We start from the raw sequence: 19,102 nt of genomic DNA, 5'->3' as shown, positions 1-19,102 counted from the left end.
TGAAGCCAGAGTTATTTTTTTTTTTTATAGATCTGTATCTATATCTGTAACTATATCTATGTGTGTGTACATGTATGAATGCATGCATGCACGCATTCATGCCTGTATACTATGATACAATCTATATAGTATCTATATATCTGTATTTATATATATCTATATATCTATATATATACTATATATAGCTTCATCTATATCTATATCTATGTCTATGTCTATATCTATATGTCTCTATATATACACTGTCTATATACCTCTCTCTATATAAGCATAAATACTATATACTATGACACTACATAAGAAATTATCTTACAGGCAATTTCTGCTCCAGCAACAAACCTTGGTTCTGCATGCCACAGACCAATTCAGTCATGTGCATCACCACTCTGTTACTGATCTCTACTACATCTGCTTAACATCGCAACTAGCTTCAGATACCACAATTCAGGCACACTCAAGCATAGATTTCTGGTTTTTTTGGAATCATATTGCCCCACATGCCCTGACGAATTAAACTGAAACAGCTTTTCTTATTTTTTTTCTCTTTTTGTAATACCACAAGAAATTATGTTTTAAGAAAGCTGCTAACTTCTCTCCATGTCTGCAGTAATAGGGGTTTCTTTCCTTAGATACTAAACACATTGGAGCAGGTTGAAATGTCTTTATACTTTCTTCAGTTCACTTCAGAGAAGACTAAAATGGTGGGAGGGCTGAAGGATGCCCCAGCAGTGGTGAAGAAAAAGGCAGCTGCAGGCAACGGGAGCATCCTACTTCATTGTCAAGGGGACTGTAACGAGGAACTCCTGGATTTAGCACCATGCTAGGGTTCTTTCCCTAACCTCTATTCTCCTTCTTCCCAATTTCACTAGGCTTACTGAACTGTGACTGAACTGCCAACCTCCACTGAGAAGAGATGGCTCAGGGGGGACCTTATTGCTCTCTACAACTACCTGAAAGGAGGTTGTAATGGGATGAGGTCTAGTCAACAAGAGGTAATGGCCTCAAGCTGTGCCAGGGGTGGTTTATATTGAATATCAGGAAAAGATTTTTCACCAAGAGGGTGATCAGGCATTGGAACAGGCTGCCCAGGGAAGTGGTGGAATCACCATCCCTGTAAGTGTTCAAAAAATGTGTAGATGAGGCCCTCTGTGATATGCTTTAGTGGTGGTCTTGGCAGCCCTGAGATAATTGCTGGACTCGGTCTTAACAGTCTTCTACAACATAGTTGATTCTATGAGTCTATGATTCTATGAGCTGTCCCATATACCACAGCACAATTGCCAATGAACTAGGAAAAATTTAAGTGGTGTGCAGTGCTGGCCTCAGCACCACAGTGCCTTGCTGTGAAGTCCTGCTCCTTGTGGCCTCTGTCTACAGTAAGTAGCAGTTCTGAAATGCCAGGGGAGGAAACAAATGCTGACACTGATCTTTGGATCACTGAGTATGCAGACTGATCCCCAGGATCAATAGAGAGGTCAGGATTCAGTCGCACATGATCATCTCTGGCTACAGGTCTTAAGTAATTTTGCCTGGAAGACAGTGGAGGAAGATGTATGTACAGATGTTACTGAGGGTTGCATCTTGATCCAAATTTCTGTTTAAGGAAACCTACACACCAGAAGAACTTTTTCAATTGCTTTCAGCTCTAAATCTATTTTTCCTGAGCATAAAACAATCATCTGCTGGGGTCTCCAGAGTAACAAGAATAGGAGCTTAGGGACCTAATAATAAATGAGAGGCCTGCAGGTCAATTAAGTGGCCAAGGGACACCTGAATCCCACCCATTGTGCCACAATAATAGCATTGCTTGTAAGCAGCTAGAGACAAAACACATATGACACAATTTTGCATTTCAGGCAGTCCACTTGGACATCATGACTGCACATCACACAGGTCTTCCTGTGAGCTTGGCACCTTGAATGCTATGAAAAAATCTTTCCTGAATTATTACCATCAGCTTAATCCCTTTAGAAGTAAAGGACATTGAAATCTCAGACTACGCTGTCAGTTATACACTGAATCACCCTGAATGGGGGAATAATGCATTTCTACATTTTTTTAACTTTTGCTTTTATATGGCACACCTTTGGTTTGTCTTGTATCACAAATCACACAAAATAGCAATATTTGACAGGAATCACCATAAAACATCCTGCAGATGAATCCAGCCCTGTTTCTTCCCAGATAGACATTTTATAGTCAGCACCTTGGAGCTGCCGGAAAAGAACAACCAAGGTCTGATTTTAGGCTTCTAGGTCATGGTTTCACCTTGACAACAGCTCTTTCATTTCAAGCAGTAACATTTGCCAGGATCCCTAAGGTGTTTTCATTTTTGTCAAGAAGTGTAGGAAAAAAACCCCAACCCAACAGTATGAAAAAATGATAAATCTTAATTCACAGGCTACAGGACTATCTCTGTGTCTCCAGCACAAAACTTCAAATCCAATCCAGGACCTGGATGTGTATTAGAAGGCTGCAGATTTAAACCTTGTCCACCATGATCAAACTGGATTTATGGAGCATCATAACTCTCCAGACACCATCCAGCAGCTTATTAATTTAATAGACTCCTGTCCATTCCATGATGTTCCTGCCCTGACAGTCTCTCAAGATAAGGTGAAAGCCTTTTGACAGGACAGAGTGCATATATATTTTCTTCTGTTTTCTTGTGGATGGGGTTTTCGACAACTTGAAATGTGTGGCTCAGCAAATTTGGGGGCTTTTTTCTTCCCTCTTGCTTTGCAGGGAAGATGAGAGGTAACACTCCCATTAGCAACAGGGGTCATAAGGTTTATTGCAGTCCTCAGTATTTATTTAACATAATGGATGGAAAAAAAATAATTGAATGAAACAGAGAATAAAGTGCATTTAGCATCTATGTCATATCCTGAAAATAATGACAACATATTTCTTAAAATGCTTTCTAGATGACTGATTCTACTGTAACTGACTTAGAAAAATGAGGGACAAATACATACTTTGAAAAAAAAAAAAATCTCTGCATGATGTTTGCATTTTTTTTTGCCAGTGGACTGAATGGTTGAAGTAGTATTTCTTTTCACATGGTCCCACTGTGAAGTACAGACTGGGCTTCTTTTCCATCCTCAACAAGATCTCATAGGTGAGTAATAAACTCACTTTACAGCATTCTGTAGCTTCAGCCCAAAATACGTAATTCTGTGCAAATCATGTCAGTGTCCAGCCTATTTCCTTGCCTCCTCAAATGAAAAAGAATTCCAGTTTAAAACTATGAAATAAACTACACAGTAAGTGACAAGAATACAAGAAAAAAGAACAACAAAACAAACCAGTGCACATGTGAGACCAACTTAAAATATCACTTGGCTGCTATGCAAATGAAATGCACTAATAATGAACAAATCATTTTCATACTGAAAGTGGAAATACAATGCTCGGGGCAATGTAGATATATTTCAGCCGCCTCAGCCAACGAGCCGGCTTCATCTAGAGCTCGGTTCAGATGTCTCTATACAAACACCCGTAGCATGGGGAACAAACAAGAGGAATTAGAGATGTGTGCATGTCTACAGGGGTATGATATAATAGGAATCACAGAAACATCCTGGGATGGCTCCTATGACTGGAGTGTTGGAATGGAAGGTTACAAGCTCTTTAGAAAAGACAGGCCTGGCAGGCGGGGAGGGGTTGCCCTTTATGTTAGGGATAGGCTGGAGAGTATGGAACTCTGTCTGGGGACAGGTGAGCAGTCAACAGAGAGTTTGTGAGTCAGGGTTAAAGGGAGAACAGCGATGGGAGACATTACTGTGGGGATCTGCTACAGGCTGCCTGATCAAGGAGAACCTGTGGATGAAACACTCTACAGACAGATAGGAAAAGCCTCACGCTCAAAGGCCCTTGTTCTCATGGGGGACTTCAACCACCCTGACATCTGCTGGAGGGATGATACGGCCCAGCACAAGCAATCCAGGAGGTTCCTCGATTCTGTGGCAGACAACTTCCTTCTGCAAGTAACAGGGGAGCCAACAAGGAGAGGTGCCATGCTTGACCTTGTGCTCACCAACAGGGAAGGGCTCACTGAAAATGTGACGCTCCAGGGCAGCCTTGGATGCAGCAATCACGAGATGGTCGAGTTTGAGATCCTCAGGACAGTGAGAAGAGCGTGCAGCAAGCTCACTGCCCTGGACTTCAAAAGAGCAGACTTTGGCCTCTTCAGGAGCCTGCTTAGTAAGGTTCCATGGGATATAGCCCTGGAGGGGAGGGGGGCCCAAGACTCTTGGTTGACATTCAAGGATCACCTGCTACAAGCTCAGGAGTGCTGCATCCCAACTAGGAGGAAGTGCAGCAGGAGGGCCAGGAGACCTCCTTGGACGGATAAGGAGCTGCTGAGGAAAATTCAAAGGAAAAAAGAGGCTTATAAAAAGTGGAAGCAAGGACAGGCGGCCTGGAAATAGTACAGGGCTGTTGCCTGGGAAGCTAGGGACCAGGTTAGGCCCGGTTAGAATTAAACTTGGCTATGGATATTAAGGATAACAGGAAGGGATTCTACAGGTACGTAGGAAATAAAAAACAGACTAGGAATAACTTAGGCACCCTGAGGAAACTCTCAGGAGAACTGGCTACACAGGATTTGGAGAAGGCTGAGGTTCTGAATGACTTCTTTGCCTCGGTCTTCCCTGGCAAAGGCTCCGACCGCACCACCCAAGTCTTGGAAGGCAGACGCAGGAACTGTGAGAATGAAGACCTTGGGCCCACTCTAGAAGAGGATCTGGTTCGAGACCATCTTAAGAACTTGAACGTGCACAAGTCCATGGGACCAGATGAAATCCATCCGCATGTCCTGAAGGAGCTGGCAAATGAAGTTGCTAAGCCACTGGCCATCGTATTTGAAAAATCATGGCAGTCAGGTGAAGTTCCCGATGACTGGAAAAAGGGAAATATAACCCCCATTTTCAAGAAGGGGAAAATGGAAGACCCAGGGAATTACAGACCAGTCAGTCTCACCTCTGTGCCTGGCAAAATCTTGGAGCACATTCTCCTGGAAGGCATGCTAAGGCACATGAATAACAACATCTGATGGATGGACCACTCGGTGGATAAAGAACTGGCTGGATGGCCACACGCAAAGAGCTGTGGTCAATGGCTCAATGTCTGGCTGGAGACCACTAATGAGTGGTGTCCCTCAGGGATCGGTGTTGGGACCAATCTTGTTCAACATCTTTGTTGGTGACATGGACAGTGGGATAGAGTGCGCCATCAGCAAGTTTGTAAATGACACCAAGCTGTGTGGTTCGGTTGATAAGCTGCAGGGAAGGGATGCCATCCAGAGGGACCTCGACACGCTTGTGAGGTGGGCTGATGCCAGCCTCATGAAGTTCCACCATGACAAGTGCATGGTCCTGCACCTAGGCCGGAGCAATCCCAGGCACAGCTACAGGCTGGGCAGAGAAGAGATTCAGAGCAGCCCTGTGGAGAACTTTGGGATGCTGGTCGATGAGAAAATGAACATGAGCCGGCTGCAGTGTGCGCTCGCAGCCCAGAAAGCCAACCGTATCCTGGGCTGCATCAAAAGGAGCGTGACCAGCAGGTCGAAGGAGGTGATCCTGCCCCTCTACTCTGCTCTCGTGAGACCTCACCTGGAGTATTGTGTGCAGTTCTGGTGTCCTCAACATAAAAAGGACATGGAACTGTTGGAACAAATCCAGAGGAGGGCCACGAGGGTGATCAGGGGACTGGAGCACCTCCTTTGTGAACACAGGCTGAGAAAGTTGGGGCTGTTCAGCCTGGAGAAGAGAAGGCTGCGTGGAGACCTCATAGCAGCCTTCCAGTATTTAAAGGGGGCCTATAGGGATGCTGGGGAGGGACCCTTCATTAGGGACTGTACTGACAGGACAAGGGGTAACAGGTTAAAACTTAAACAGGGGAAGTTTAGATTGGATATAAGGAAGAAGTTCTTTCCTGTTAGGGTGGTGAGGCACTGGAAGGGGTTGCCCAGGGAGGTTGTGAATGCTCCATCCTTGGCAGTGTTCAAGGCCAGGCTGGACAAAGCCTTGGGTGGGATGGTTTAGTGTGAGGTGTCCCTGCCCATGGCAGGGGGTTGGAACTAGATGATCTTAAGGTCCTATCCAGTACTAAGTATTCTATGATTCTGTTTTCTTGTCATCTTTCCTTTATTATCTGCACGCTTAGAACTTAGGAGGGCATGTAAGAATTCCTTGTATGCTATTATATCCATAGTATACTAATTGTACAAGGATGCATGAAATAACCTGTTTCTTTTAGACCATGTACAAGGCCCTCACCTGTAAATTCCCTAAAGCAGATAATTCCCCATTGGATCTATTTGCATAGGTGAAAAATAAAAATAAGGAAGAAGTACAGTCCTGCTTTCTGACTTCTCCAGAACTGAACTGTTTCCTAGTTAAGTCCACAATATCATGTCTGCCACCAGCCAGCAATAAGTATCACTAGTCATGGGGACAAAGTATTTTCTCCTTCTGGATCCAGTAAGGAAAGCAGAAGGACTGATATGCGATAGCTTCATGTGCCACAGTGTCATTAGGCATCTCTTCTCAACATCCCTGCAAAACCAAACAAGAATCATGCCATCTACCTGCTTTCCAGTCATGTCTTTATGCCTCTATCCATGACACTTCCAATGACCATGAAGGTATAGTGCCCTTGTAGAGATATTTTTATGTAAGCATTATACCCAATCATACTTCTCTTGAGAAATATTCTGCAATTGTTCCAGTGTTGTGGAAAACAAAATGTAAAACAAGCTCAGATTTTTTGTCAGTGGATACAAAGCAAGAACAAAACCCTTTAGCACCACCAAAGGCTTCAGCACATTGTTTGGCTAACAGAGGTATGCAGAAGTACAGCAGATACTGCAGTTTTCTGATTGTCCACATGGAACAGACTGAGTAAATTCACTCAATTTGCTTTTAATGGCATGTGGAATGAAGCCCCTTGCAATCTAAAATATATGCTGTGAGCTAACCTTTGGCCTATTAAACAACTTGTTCTCTGACCCAAACCAAAATATACTCATATTCTAATGCAGCAGTGTTTAAAGTCCTTATGATGTCTGACCTGTGTCTCATCAGGGTCTCTGATGCTCTATGTCTGTGGCACAATGTACCATTACATTGTCTGAAGTTGCAGGAAAAAGAAGCATTTGCCAGCTGAAAACTCATTTGCTGAGGAAAACATGGCATCAAGGATCTCATAACAATTAAGAAAAGTAATCCTCTATTCCTAAAGAAAAAATTAAGAACCCTGTTGTTGTGACAACTGTCTTTTCCTGTATGTTAAATAATAGACTGTTCACTTTAAACTAGCAAAATTGATTAAAAATTGCCCTTAGATCATACTAGTAATTTCATGTAAACTTTTTCCAGCATTTGTATCTTCAACGCATGGCACATGCATCAGCTGAATAACTCATGCTCCCAGTACCACTGAAGTAAGTAAACAGTTCTGTATTTACTGGGCCGTGCAGCCAGGGGAAGCCTGGGAGAGCTGAGCACTGCCCTCTGCTTCCAGTCCTGACTTGTGCTCTGCCTTCTCCTGTGCGCTGCCTCTCCTCGAGTTTCTAATTATAAATCAGCTACATGACACAGTTTCAGTTGGGCAGCTGTCATTTTAACTAGTATCATCATCCTAAATCCACCCTATCAGGCTTGCTCTCTACTGTGATTGGAAAATTGACTTTTTTGGGCAGCTTTCAAAAGCAGCATCTGTTTGAGCATGCACCCATCCCTTAGCTGTGAGAAGAAGCACTCTGCAAATCCTCCCTTCCCTCCCCCCTCCCCAGTTTTATGTTCACCAAAAGAAAATTACAATTCTCAGATCTTACCCTTAGGCAACATCCTCCCTAGCCAGGATTTTGTTATAGTCGCTCAGTGGGCACTGACTGTGATTTCACTTACGGAGGGATAGAGGCTTTTTATGGCACTCGATATCATGTGTCCACACCACTGGGACAATTAACAGGACGATCCTGTAGAATCACTTACGAAGATGTCACGCAGTGCCTATGGAACCGTGCTTGGGCGAGGGCTGTTTTTTAATCCTCCTGCATCCTCTCAGAAATAACGAAGGGCATAAACTCAGTGCGGCCAGGCAGAAGAGGAAATAACATCAGTAAATCATTAATGGAAATGCAAAACCAAACACCACCTCATGCAAAATGAGATGACAGACGGCTTGAGGAGCATGTGAGTGGCTGCCTGTGGCCAGCTCCTTTTAGGCAGCCGAACCCCACCCTGTCCTGCCTCCTCATCCATCAGTACTCAGCTCTCTCCCTCCAAAGGGCAGCCTGCAAAGCAGCCGTTTTCTGATCCAGGGTTTGGAGAAGACGTGCCCCACAACTTCAACCTGGCTGGGCAGTGTGCTCAGTGGTACGCAAGGCAACCTAACCAGCCCAGACACACGTTAAACATGTTGGTTTTCCTGCACAGAGTTATCCTGTGGTGCTCTGCAATCAATTACTGTTATACCACCATCATTAATAATTTTCTTAATGAAAATGATTCTGTTGATCTCCGTTGTATTTTAATTATCAGAGTTAAGCATAATTACACTGCAGCTCTGAGCTGGCATGTAGACTCCTTTAGGGCGCAATTTTGTTTTAACACACTGATAATGTAATTTTACATTGTGTCAGTTGTTTAGTTATTATCCAGTCGTACAATTCCGCTGTATTCCTGATAACAGATAATAACCTTAGCACCTCCTATATCCTGAAGTCATTTAAAAAGCAATATTGGAATTTCACAACTAGCTAACTTAATCGCCTTATGATTTTATAATTCCCACAGCTAAATATTTGTACAGACACCCTGTTTTAACAATGCCACTAAACATATGGTATCCATACATTTCACATAAATGGCTTAAATATGAGGAAAAATGTCTGTTACGTAAGCATGGTTTTCAGTCTGTGCAACTGTATTTTTCACACTGTTTCTATTCTAATCAGTTGTAATTCATTTTTTAAAATCCCTTAAAGTCCCAGTGGAAGATTTGCAGTTAATACCCAGCCCTCTCCTAGACTGTGGGGGGACTCCCACCTCTGGTCTCAGAGATTCCCGAGGTCTGGTGCACACCTCAGGCAGGCCAGAATGCTTCTCAAGCACACTACATTGCAATGAACATACAGTGCATGTATTAATACTTCCTACCAGTACATCCTGCTTGAATTACTGAAACTCTGTAGGTTTGTTGTTTTTTGGGGTTTTTTGGTTGTTTTTGGTTTTTGTTTTTGTTTTTTTTTTTCCTGAAAGAACATATTTATGATTCTAATTAAGCTACAAATTCCCAAAATCTGTCTTGAAAATTTCAGTTACAGTTTCTAGGCCATCTCTTCAGTTACTGAATAGAATATTTTTGAAACATCAGAGAAGTTTGACATAAATATTAAAACAAAAAAAACCCCACGTTTTTTAAATGTAATTACAGCTGTAAAAGTCTCCTTTCAAAACAACAGAATAGGATAATGGCACATGCCATGAGTAGCCAGCTTGTATCAGAGCTTGTAAAAAGGGATAGCAATGAACTGTTTTTCGCTTTTCTAATTTGTCCTAGTATTGGGGAAATGTAGTTATAAAAAAATATAGCTAGAAATATGTGATCCTAGACTAAATAGAATTAATCTCAAATACTGAATAGTTATTTCACGGCTATTCACTCTGAATGTACTCTGATGTATGGTTTTAAATAACTGGTGTATAATCTAAAAATTTATATAGAAGATGAACTGTGATTCCACTGTAATAACTTAGCAATATAAACCTAGATACGCACATCATATACAAACACATATGTACACACATACACACTTTTTGTGTTTGTTTTCTGAGTGAAAATATTGTATGGGGAGTTTTAAGGGAAACAGGGAGTTAGCCACCAGCTCAGATGTACTTTCAACAGGAACAACATGCCAGACTCCTCTCCCTGTGGCTATTCTGTATGCAACACTTGGGGATTACGGCACCTACAGCCTCTAGTGACCTGGAAGTCAGGCTGACATTCCTATGCCCTCCTGACAGATCTGGAGAAAATTCTGCTCTCATAGATATCACTGTAATAAGCTAAAAGGAAATACGGCATGTGCTTCTGAGTCAGCAACTGATCGACCAGCACCATCCATGTACTGCCGGCCAATTTTTAAACTTATTTTTCTCTTAGAAATGTGCCAATTTAATCCACTCATCTCGAGTATAGTGCAGAAAACAGCTCCCAGGTGACTGAATTTGCTCCATGTACAATTCCACACATTTATTCAGCTAATTGCTTTCAGAAATAACAATGTACTGCTAAGCAAACTAACGAAATTATACACATGCAACTACAACATAACATCAAATTACAACTAGATGCCAGCTGACACCGTTTCATTAGAAGTAATGGCACTATAGGAGACAGAAAGCTAACACAAATCAAGGCAATGCAATCTGGTATGATGAGATACAAATTGAAGGAAGAAGCATTGTTCTATTTATTTATTTTGCCATCTTCTATTTGACATTGTTTTGTGATCCAAGCCAATTAATCTTCCTAGTACGAAAATCCCAGCAGAGCTCAAGCAAGTGTAGGTGCTTAATGAATGACAGAGTAGCCAACTCAACATAAAGATGAACAGAATGCGATGAAGGTAAAGCATACCTACAACTTACTTCCCACATTAGTTTAGTGAAGTAGCAGGGGTTTAACATGCATTTATAAATTAGGGCTCAAATTTATCCTCACTTTAGTTACAATTTTCATCTGCAGTAGAGATAACATATTTCACCTTCAGCACTATACAACTGTCACAATATCTTATTAACCAAGTACTAAAATAACCACCATCATCACTGAAATAAAATCCAGCTGTTTGAATGAAAAGACCGATGTTGTGGGCTATTCAGATTGCACCAAAGTAAAGAAAGTTTCTAGTATTTGAAAAAAAAAAAAAATCATGTTTCAATAGATTTAATCAGACAGATAGTACTGAAACTGTCTAATGAATTAGTGTTTGTAAAGTACTTTGAAGATGAAAAGTCTTACTGGTAAATATGGGCTAAGTATTATTATAATTACACAAAGAATTAAATACTTGATAAGACAACGTCCTATGGGAATCTGCAGAAGCTATATTTTAGAGTGAAAGTAATTTCCCATTACATGAAAAAGTTGTTGCAGAAAAGTTTGCCTGTGAGTATTCAATATTGTGAATAGCAAACTGCAGCTCTGGATTTATGGGAAAAGCTTCCTTGTGTTACTCAGACCACTTTGCTGCTTCTTCCACCTGGACAGCAATCAGCAAGCTGGGAAGGAAAGGCAGCTGAACCCTTTTTAGATCTAAGCCCAGTTCTCTAGTACTGCAGGTGTTTCAGGTTGCAGAATGAATGTGTTGGCATTCTGTAATTATAATAGAAAGAATTTATAAGACCCTGGTGTGCAACTCATTTTTAACATGCAAATTCCCTGTTTTCAGCGTTTCAACTTTCAAAGGCTTGTGGCAGTTTAAAAGCAATCCTCTTATAAGTGTATAAATTGCAATGATTATAGGAACAAGTTGTAATTGTTTCTAGTAAGTTTTTAGGAGTCTTTGATGTTATGATTAGTGTTTTGTATGTTAATATATTGATATGGGTGCTTATTTGCCTGGATGCTTGTATGCTGAAATGGTCACTAGGTTGCCTCTGCAAACAAATCTTTGATCTCAGTAGGTCTGTTTGGTTGGAAATAAAACCTAAAAGAAATTGAACAAGAACAGTGCATGCTCTGAAATATTCACAAAGTGCTGAGATTGGTGATTGAAATACAAGGCAGGCAAATCATAGTTTTGCAACCTAATCTTCAGGGGGAATGCCAAAACTAGCCACACTAAATAAGTTATTCCATATATTCAAGTGGTGTTTTGGTTTGGTTTATTTGTTTTGTTTTGTTTTGTTTTTTTTAACATACTGTAATGATACCACAACATCATTTACAAAGCTTTCACAGTGAGTGACCGAACAGCATGGTGCATAGTCTACAGCAATACTGATTCAACCCAAGGCTCTTTGGGTTGGTTTAAGATGCAAGACAAAAGCTTTTGTATCTTGAACTGAAGTAGCTGTTAGATGTGGCAGATCAGATGAAGCATGTTCTGGGGGGGGTGGGGGGGGTGTCTCCTAAGAACTCATACTGAATTGAGCAAATCTGACAATTCACATAAAACAGAAATAATATGCACTGCCACTAGCCAATATACTCCAGTGAAGCATCATCACATCATGACACTACACAGAGACTGGAATGTCAGAGGTAACAACTCTGAAATCCAGTTCAAGTTATCATCTGTTACCATGCTGCCATGGAGTCTTACCATAGTCCAATCAAGTTCACATTGTTCTTGCAAAACCAGATTTCAGTTAGTAGTCTACAAAGTAATGTAACACGGAGAAATGCTATTCAGTATTCCCAATAAAATGCAAATTCACCTTTTTAAAATGTATAGATTTATTGATGCTTCCCCAAGAGGTACTAACTTTCAGAGACAAATGGGTGGTATGCCTTATGTCAGCTGATGTCCTTCTGTGTTTATAAAGCATTCAGTACACTACAGACACTGTGTGTGGTTTTCATACCATTTAAAGAAAAAAAAAAGTCAAAAGCAGAACAGGGTAGGAAAATGGGAATGAAAAATGTTTGACTTTATTACTTAATTTTCCTATTATGCAACAGGTATATTTTTATCTCAGTACCTTACACAAGAAAGTAGAGAAAAAAATCAGCTTGTGTTTACCTTTGCTGTACACAATGCAGTTGTTTTTGTTGTCTTCTACTCCTTGCCAAGTCACATCCAGCAACCACTTGGGGCCAGCAGTCAGTACCATAGGGACTGAAGCCTTTGTCTTCTGTAGGAAGGATGATAACAAACAGATGCCATTTGCTTGCCTTGATTAAGAATTTGAATAATAATAGTAATAATAATTTTATTTGCAAACAACAAAATCTCCAAACCCATAAGTGAATGTCTTATTCCCCTATGTCAGGATTTTTTTTAAGAAGACATATGCAGTAAGCTTTCGTTCTTTCATTGATTGAATGGTGAAACTATTACCAAGGATTTTTCTGAATGATATTGGATCAGATCTCCAAGATTAAGCATATCTCTGGTGGCTGAGAATTATAAAGGGAATGCAGATGACTTTCACAGCAAAGAGCCAAGTGTTTAGAAGTGAACTTTAGACACATTGTACTTCATTATCAATGGGATCTCACTATTTCCTGAAACAGACAGGAAAGAATTTAAAGAATCAGTATCCATTTCAAAGATCTGTCCTGGGTAACGTTTGTATTATCACAGGAAATTGTTGTGCATGGAAAAGGGAATTTTTCCTCTTTTGCTAAGTGATGATGTGTGATATTACTATGTCTGAAATAATAATACTGCTAATGATTCACTCCACTTTTTCTCCAGAAGGACTAAAAAAGAAGTTATATTAATAAATTCAAAGGCACAGAAGTAAAACATGACATCCACAGCACATGAAAGGCATGCAGGCAAGGAGACACACGTTTAACAAAACCACCTCCCGTATACATTGCAGATTCTGTATTTACAGAATTCGGAATTTGAAGAAATAAGGTAGGGGCTTCAAATTTATTAACACTTACCTCCTTTACTAATCAAATGGCAAAATCCCTGCGGGTAATCCTGAGGTTGTCAGTATGTGGCACTGAGATGCCAATAAGACATCTATAATTCACAGTTCTTTTTCTCTATATCAAGCATAAAACCACTACAGAGTACAAAGTACAACAGTCACCACAGATTTTTAATTATTATTTTTTTTTCTGGGATATAATTCTGCCCAAGACTTTCCAAACTTTTCTAAGAGAATTTAATTATTTTTATTTTCCACCAATAATTCTTTTGTTGGCTCTAGCTGGTTGAAAATTTTGACATACAGAAAATCATATATTTAAAGGGACATTGGACATGCATTGGCCATATATATTATCTGTGTCTCATCTAGAAATGTAGTGAAGTATATTAAGAGTTACTACAGAACATATTGCATTCCCAAAAGATGCACAAAATATTTATTGAAGATACTATTTTAAATATTTTAGTGATATAAGATTGTTAATCTTTTATAATACATATTAATATAATTTGATACATCAATATTTTAATAATGATGAGCAAATAAGACATATTGAATGTCACAGCTCTTCATATTTTCTGCTTTTGATCTGTTTATGCTTTAAAACTGTTTTAGCAAATATAGTATTTCTTGCTTAATTTGCATTTTATATTTTGCATTTTTCATATAATGTTTATGCATAAGTCACACTCCTATATGCTGTCCATGACATCATTCATCTTCTAGAAGTGTTGGAAAAAACAAATATAAATGAGAAATTAAATCAGTAAAAAGAACTGTAACAGCTAGCAACAATATACCTACATAGTGTAAAAATACTGCAACCAGAGAAATGCAATGTCTCAATTCCTAGAACTGCTTTCTCTACAGGATGCTGAAGAAATTGTGTTTGCTTATATGAAGTCTTATGAGCGTCAACCCAACTGAATGCATTTGAAATATGAATTTAAATTCCAATTTCTAATTGGCAAGTAGACAAGATAGATATCCTTTTTTTTTTTAATTTGGTTAAGTTCATATATAAATTATCAAGAAGCCTGATATTACCAAGTATAAAATCAGTGCAAAGTGTTCACATATGGACTGCACAGAAAATGATGTAAATAAATGAACTGAAAAAAGATCTGCAAGAGATGAGATGAAAGGTAATCAAAATATTATCTCTATCATTTATTATAGAAAAGTCTGGACTTCAGTGACAGTTACACCAAAACACTGCAAATGCTGCTATGGAAACAAGGAAGAGTGGTGATTCTTCACACAGCTGAGAATCATACCCATATAAATACAAACTTTAGCATGAGTGTTATCAACCATGACTTCACAGCAACAATGAAGAGGAAGACAAGTATGTATTCCTACCAAATACTGCATTTCTTCAACTGCCTTTTCAGCCAAGTCTTTAGCATATTTTTTTGCTTATATGTGCTCTCAGTTGCTGGTGATCCCAAGTAGGATTAAAAGACAGTGCAATATTATCCAGATAGTGGACTTTTCCAAGTATACCATAAATTATTAAGACATTCAAACAAGTATTTATTTTTTAACCTGGAGGCCAAGTTAAAAAAATTAAAGAAAACGAAAAATCTAGTGCAGAAGGGATCATCTACTTAATTTTCACAGGATCTAATTCCTATTTCTGGTTTTCTTCTTCCCAGGCATCTGACATCCCATCATGTCTCTCCCATCTGTAAAGGTATTATTTGCATTAAGGTGGTATCAAAAGGCCTCAAATAACATCAGGATCTTGTGCTGGGCAATAGTTTGTTATCTACATAGACAGGATAAATAATATGTCCTGGGAAAAGATTATACTTAACCACATACTGCTGAGGAAGAAATGAGATGCTGAGATACCCTTTGACTTCCTCATGGAGATTAATTTTTCCTTTAGTAAGTGGTAGGCTTAGTTCCAGGCCACTGCCTGTTTCTTCTAGACAACAAGAGGCTGGTGCCTCATCCCTTCTGAGATGAAGCAGCAGCAGCAGGTAGACTGAGCACCAGCAGTCAGGATGTGAGTCTGCCCTGCTGCCCCCCACTTACAGGGCTTTTTTTGAACTTAAAGAAATACATGGACATCACTAAGTCAGCTTCCAGGTCAGCTTGGCAGTAAAACTTGTAATCAGTTCAGCAGCTGTGAGTGGTTTCTAGGCACTAGCGATAGGCTGGAGAAGAAACAGGGTGTTTTGTCTCACAGCTCTGCTAGCCCACAAAAGCTGGTTGACACCTCAAAAAGAATTTCCCATTCTCCCATAGTTCTGCTCCCAAGCTGCACAGATATGTAAATAAACTTCTTTTAATATGAAAGCAAAACTTCACAAGGCCCTGGCTGCTTATGAAGCTTGGCGGCTCCAATGAGTGAGACAGGCAATGGCTTCTCTTTGAAATACCTCACAGACATATTGTGTGAGCTGCAAGATGAGCCAGGACCACCGCAGCAGTTCTTGGGGACTGGCATCCTGTGAGGCTCACACATTCATAGGAGGTGCTCACCACTGACAAAGGCTTGCTCTTGTTGTGCCTTATTACATAGTAAGAATTGAAGCGAGATTGCTGATTCAGGAAATGCCATTTCCCTAAAATGGTTAAAATGAAAAGACCCCAGTCCAAGATAACAAGAAGCTATGGTTAAATCAGTCATGCCTTTATCACCTCAAGATTAGACTACTGCAATGCGCTATACCTGAGGCTACATTTTAAATCCATTTGAAAGCTGAAGCTGGTGCAGAACACAGCAACCCGCTTGTAAAGCAGGATATCGTGCTTTGAGCGTATTACACCAGTGCTTTTTAATCTGCACTAAGTGTCTGTGGGATTTAAGGCACTGGTTACTGGTTAACCTGTGAAGCCGGGGACCTGTTTATCTGAGATACCTAACTGAGACCTGCCAGCTCCTTCACCCCAACCATACAATCATAGACGAGATCCACTGAGAAACATGAAAAAGGGCTTTCTTGGCTTGACACAGAAGGGGTGACATATTCTTCCTGACAGCTCTTTACCTTTAGGACACTATTCCACTTGAAGTAAAGTATGCTCATGATCTGACTCTGAGTGTGCTATGAAAATCATCCTGTAATTCATAAGATGTATCTACTGTACTTAGTTGGTCGTTCTCAAAATGGTGGTGGCAGGTGTTAGCTACTTTATCTTTTTAACAGTGCTTTTAGGAATCTCTCTAGCTTAAGAAAGGTACCTTTACAAAAAAAAGCTTTCTTGACACAGGAGCAACAATATTAAAGCTGCATAAAAATTAAGACTTCAAAAACCAAACAAAATTTTATTTCTTCCTCCAAAAGAACTGCTACAAACTACTGAGAAGCTTACAAAACATTCTGCCAACTGCCTAAGTACAATCATAGGGATCTGCTAACACAGGTGTCCACAAGATGAGGCCATAAAGCAGTAACCTCAGTTTTGGAAATGGGGCATTATTACAGAACCACAGTATTGTTCACTGCTCTACACTAGATAAGTGTGTATTCTACATTTGAGTAGTTTTTACCTGAAAATGCAATTTCTGCTAATGTCTTCATGCCATAACTAGACAAATTTGACAAGGACAAACAGGGTCAAAACTGATCTCTCAGGGAACAATTAGAATCAGCTAATGAGGATAAAAGAGGTCAGGCAGGCATTCACTTTTCACTAACCTTTGAAGCAACTGGACAAACAAGGGAGGTAACCCTCCATAAATGTTTATATCTAGTCAAGAGGTTAATGGAGATAAAAATAGCCATCACAGCAGGCGGAAACAGTTTTGCACTCTCGCTAAAAAGAATCAGTGCTGACAAGTAACATTAGATGGGCTCGTCCCTTCAAAGATTTCTAACATATGATGTCTGTGGCCTGGCAAAAACCTGAGGAAAACCCAATGTTGAAGAGAAATATGGTATGAGCAAGTTGGTTTAGACCTACGAAATTCTCAAATGCCTGATTGTTGCTGGCTGTTTCCAAGAAGTTCCAAGTGCCAGAGCAAGAAATAGGTACTGAGCTAACATTCAGTAAGGTGGTGTGACATGACCATTCTGTCCCAGGAATGGTGTTACAAAAACATTATTTAAGGAGATGCACTGTTCATTGAAAAATCACTACATTTCTATCTGTACCTTTTTTTTTTTTTTTCTTCTCTCTCATCAATACAGGGCTCTATAATGTCAAAACTACTTTAAAGTACTCTCACCAAAACAGAGAAAACATGATGGAGACTGAAGATACTCAAGGGTTTCTGATTCTAACTGTATTTTGGTTCCCACAAATGGATTTTTATTCTAAATCTTCCAAAGACCCTGAGTTCCCATGAAAGATACAGAAGATTACCAAAATGTCTTTGTGTCCTTGGAGAAAGTCCTCATGCCTCACTGTGCAGAGTTACTTTATATAGCCAATTAAAAACAAGACTGTACTGGGAGGAAAGCTGTAACTTTCAGGTACCTTCAAATATGAGTCTGGGACAGTAAAACACCAGTTAATACACTGACAGAGGTTCCTACTTTGAAATTCAATTTAAATTCAATTTGATCGTCACAGAGTTGACGTATCTTCTGACATGCAGAAACTGCAGAACATCCCCTCTCCAGAGGTTAAGTCCATCCTTGGTGATCACCACACTCAAGACAGCAAAAGAGCTTATCAAATCAGTTCAGTTGGGAAGGTCACCTAAGAGGTCATTCTGGAGTGAGAAATAGCAGAGAGTTGCCCAGGAGGGTTGTGAGTGCTCCATCCCTAGCAGTGTTCAAGGCCAGGTTGGATGAAGCCTTGGGTGGGATGGTTTAGTGTGAGGTGTCCCTGCCTATGGCAGGGGGGTTGGAACTAGATGATCTTGAGGACCTTTCCAACCCTAATTATGCTATGATTCTAAGTCGCAAACTATCCCTAATTAATTAATAATTTTTTAAGATGTTTTTGAACAAGAAGTGTGGTAAGTCCACTTTATCACATCACACTCACATTGACTGCCTCAGTGTACTTCTTTATGATATAGCTGATTATATATCAAATAATAATTATATATCAAACCCTAAGACAAGCCCACCCAAACAGCCCACTGGACATACACAGACCCTCATTTTGTTGTCAATTTGTGTTCAGTCAGTTGGATTGCCTCTCAATTTCTGTAGCTTCCTTGAAAACTCTATAATCTTTTTCCAAGGATGATTGAGTCTTGGAAGAAAAGTTATCTCAAGGACTTCTCTGGAAACCCTGCCAGTCAAGGCCTGCGGCAGCACTTCATAGTGCCACGGCTTTCTTTGCTAGACATGCTGAGGCAACTCCTCTCCACTCATATGAGATTGGAGATGTCAGGAGGTTTTCAGTGCCATGGTTTCATGCTGTATGACAAGCATCACCAAATAAAACATAGTCACAAAGATGCTGCAGTCTCCAGCCTACAAACACCTACTCTGGAATTGTACAATTGTACCACGATTTCAGTTTTCACAACCCTTGCTATGGCTAGTGGTGAGATCTTCACG

The 19,102-nt window shown here is 40.1% G+C and overlaps 1 protein-coding gene across 3 annotated transcripts in view; it reads right to left on the bottom strand.

Annotated features, from left to right (window-relative positions):
• The window catches only part of ZFPM2 (zinc finger protein, FOG family member 2), a 317,161-nt gene that overhangs the window by 99,199 nt on the left and 198,860 nt on the right, over window positions 1-19,102 (bottom strand). For all 3 annotated transcript variants that reach the window (XM_065668790.1, XM_065668789.1, XM_065668791.1), the window contains one exon: window positions 12,761-12,872. In XM_065668790.1, the coding sequence (XP_065524862.1) occupies window positions 12,761-12,872 (112 nt within the window). The remainder of the gene's footprint in view (window positions 1-12,760; window positions 12,873-19,102) is intronic.

This window comes from Lathamus discolor, chromosome 2 (genome assembly GCF_037157495.1).
Source record: "Lathamus discolor isolate bLatDis1 chromosome 2, bLatDis1.hap1, whole genome shotgun sequence".
NCBI lineage: Eukaryota > Metazoa > Chordata > Aves > Psittaciformes > Psittacidae > Lathamus > Lathamus discolor.
Note: the sequence above shows the minus strand (reverse complement) of the source record. Positions and strands in the feature narration are given on the sequence as shown.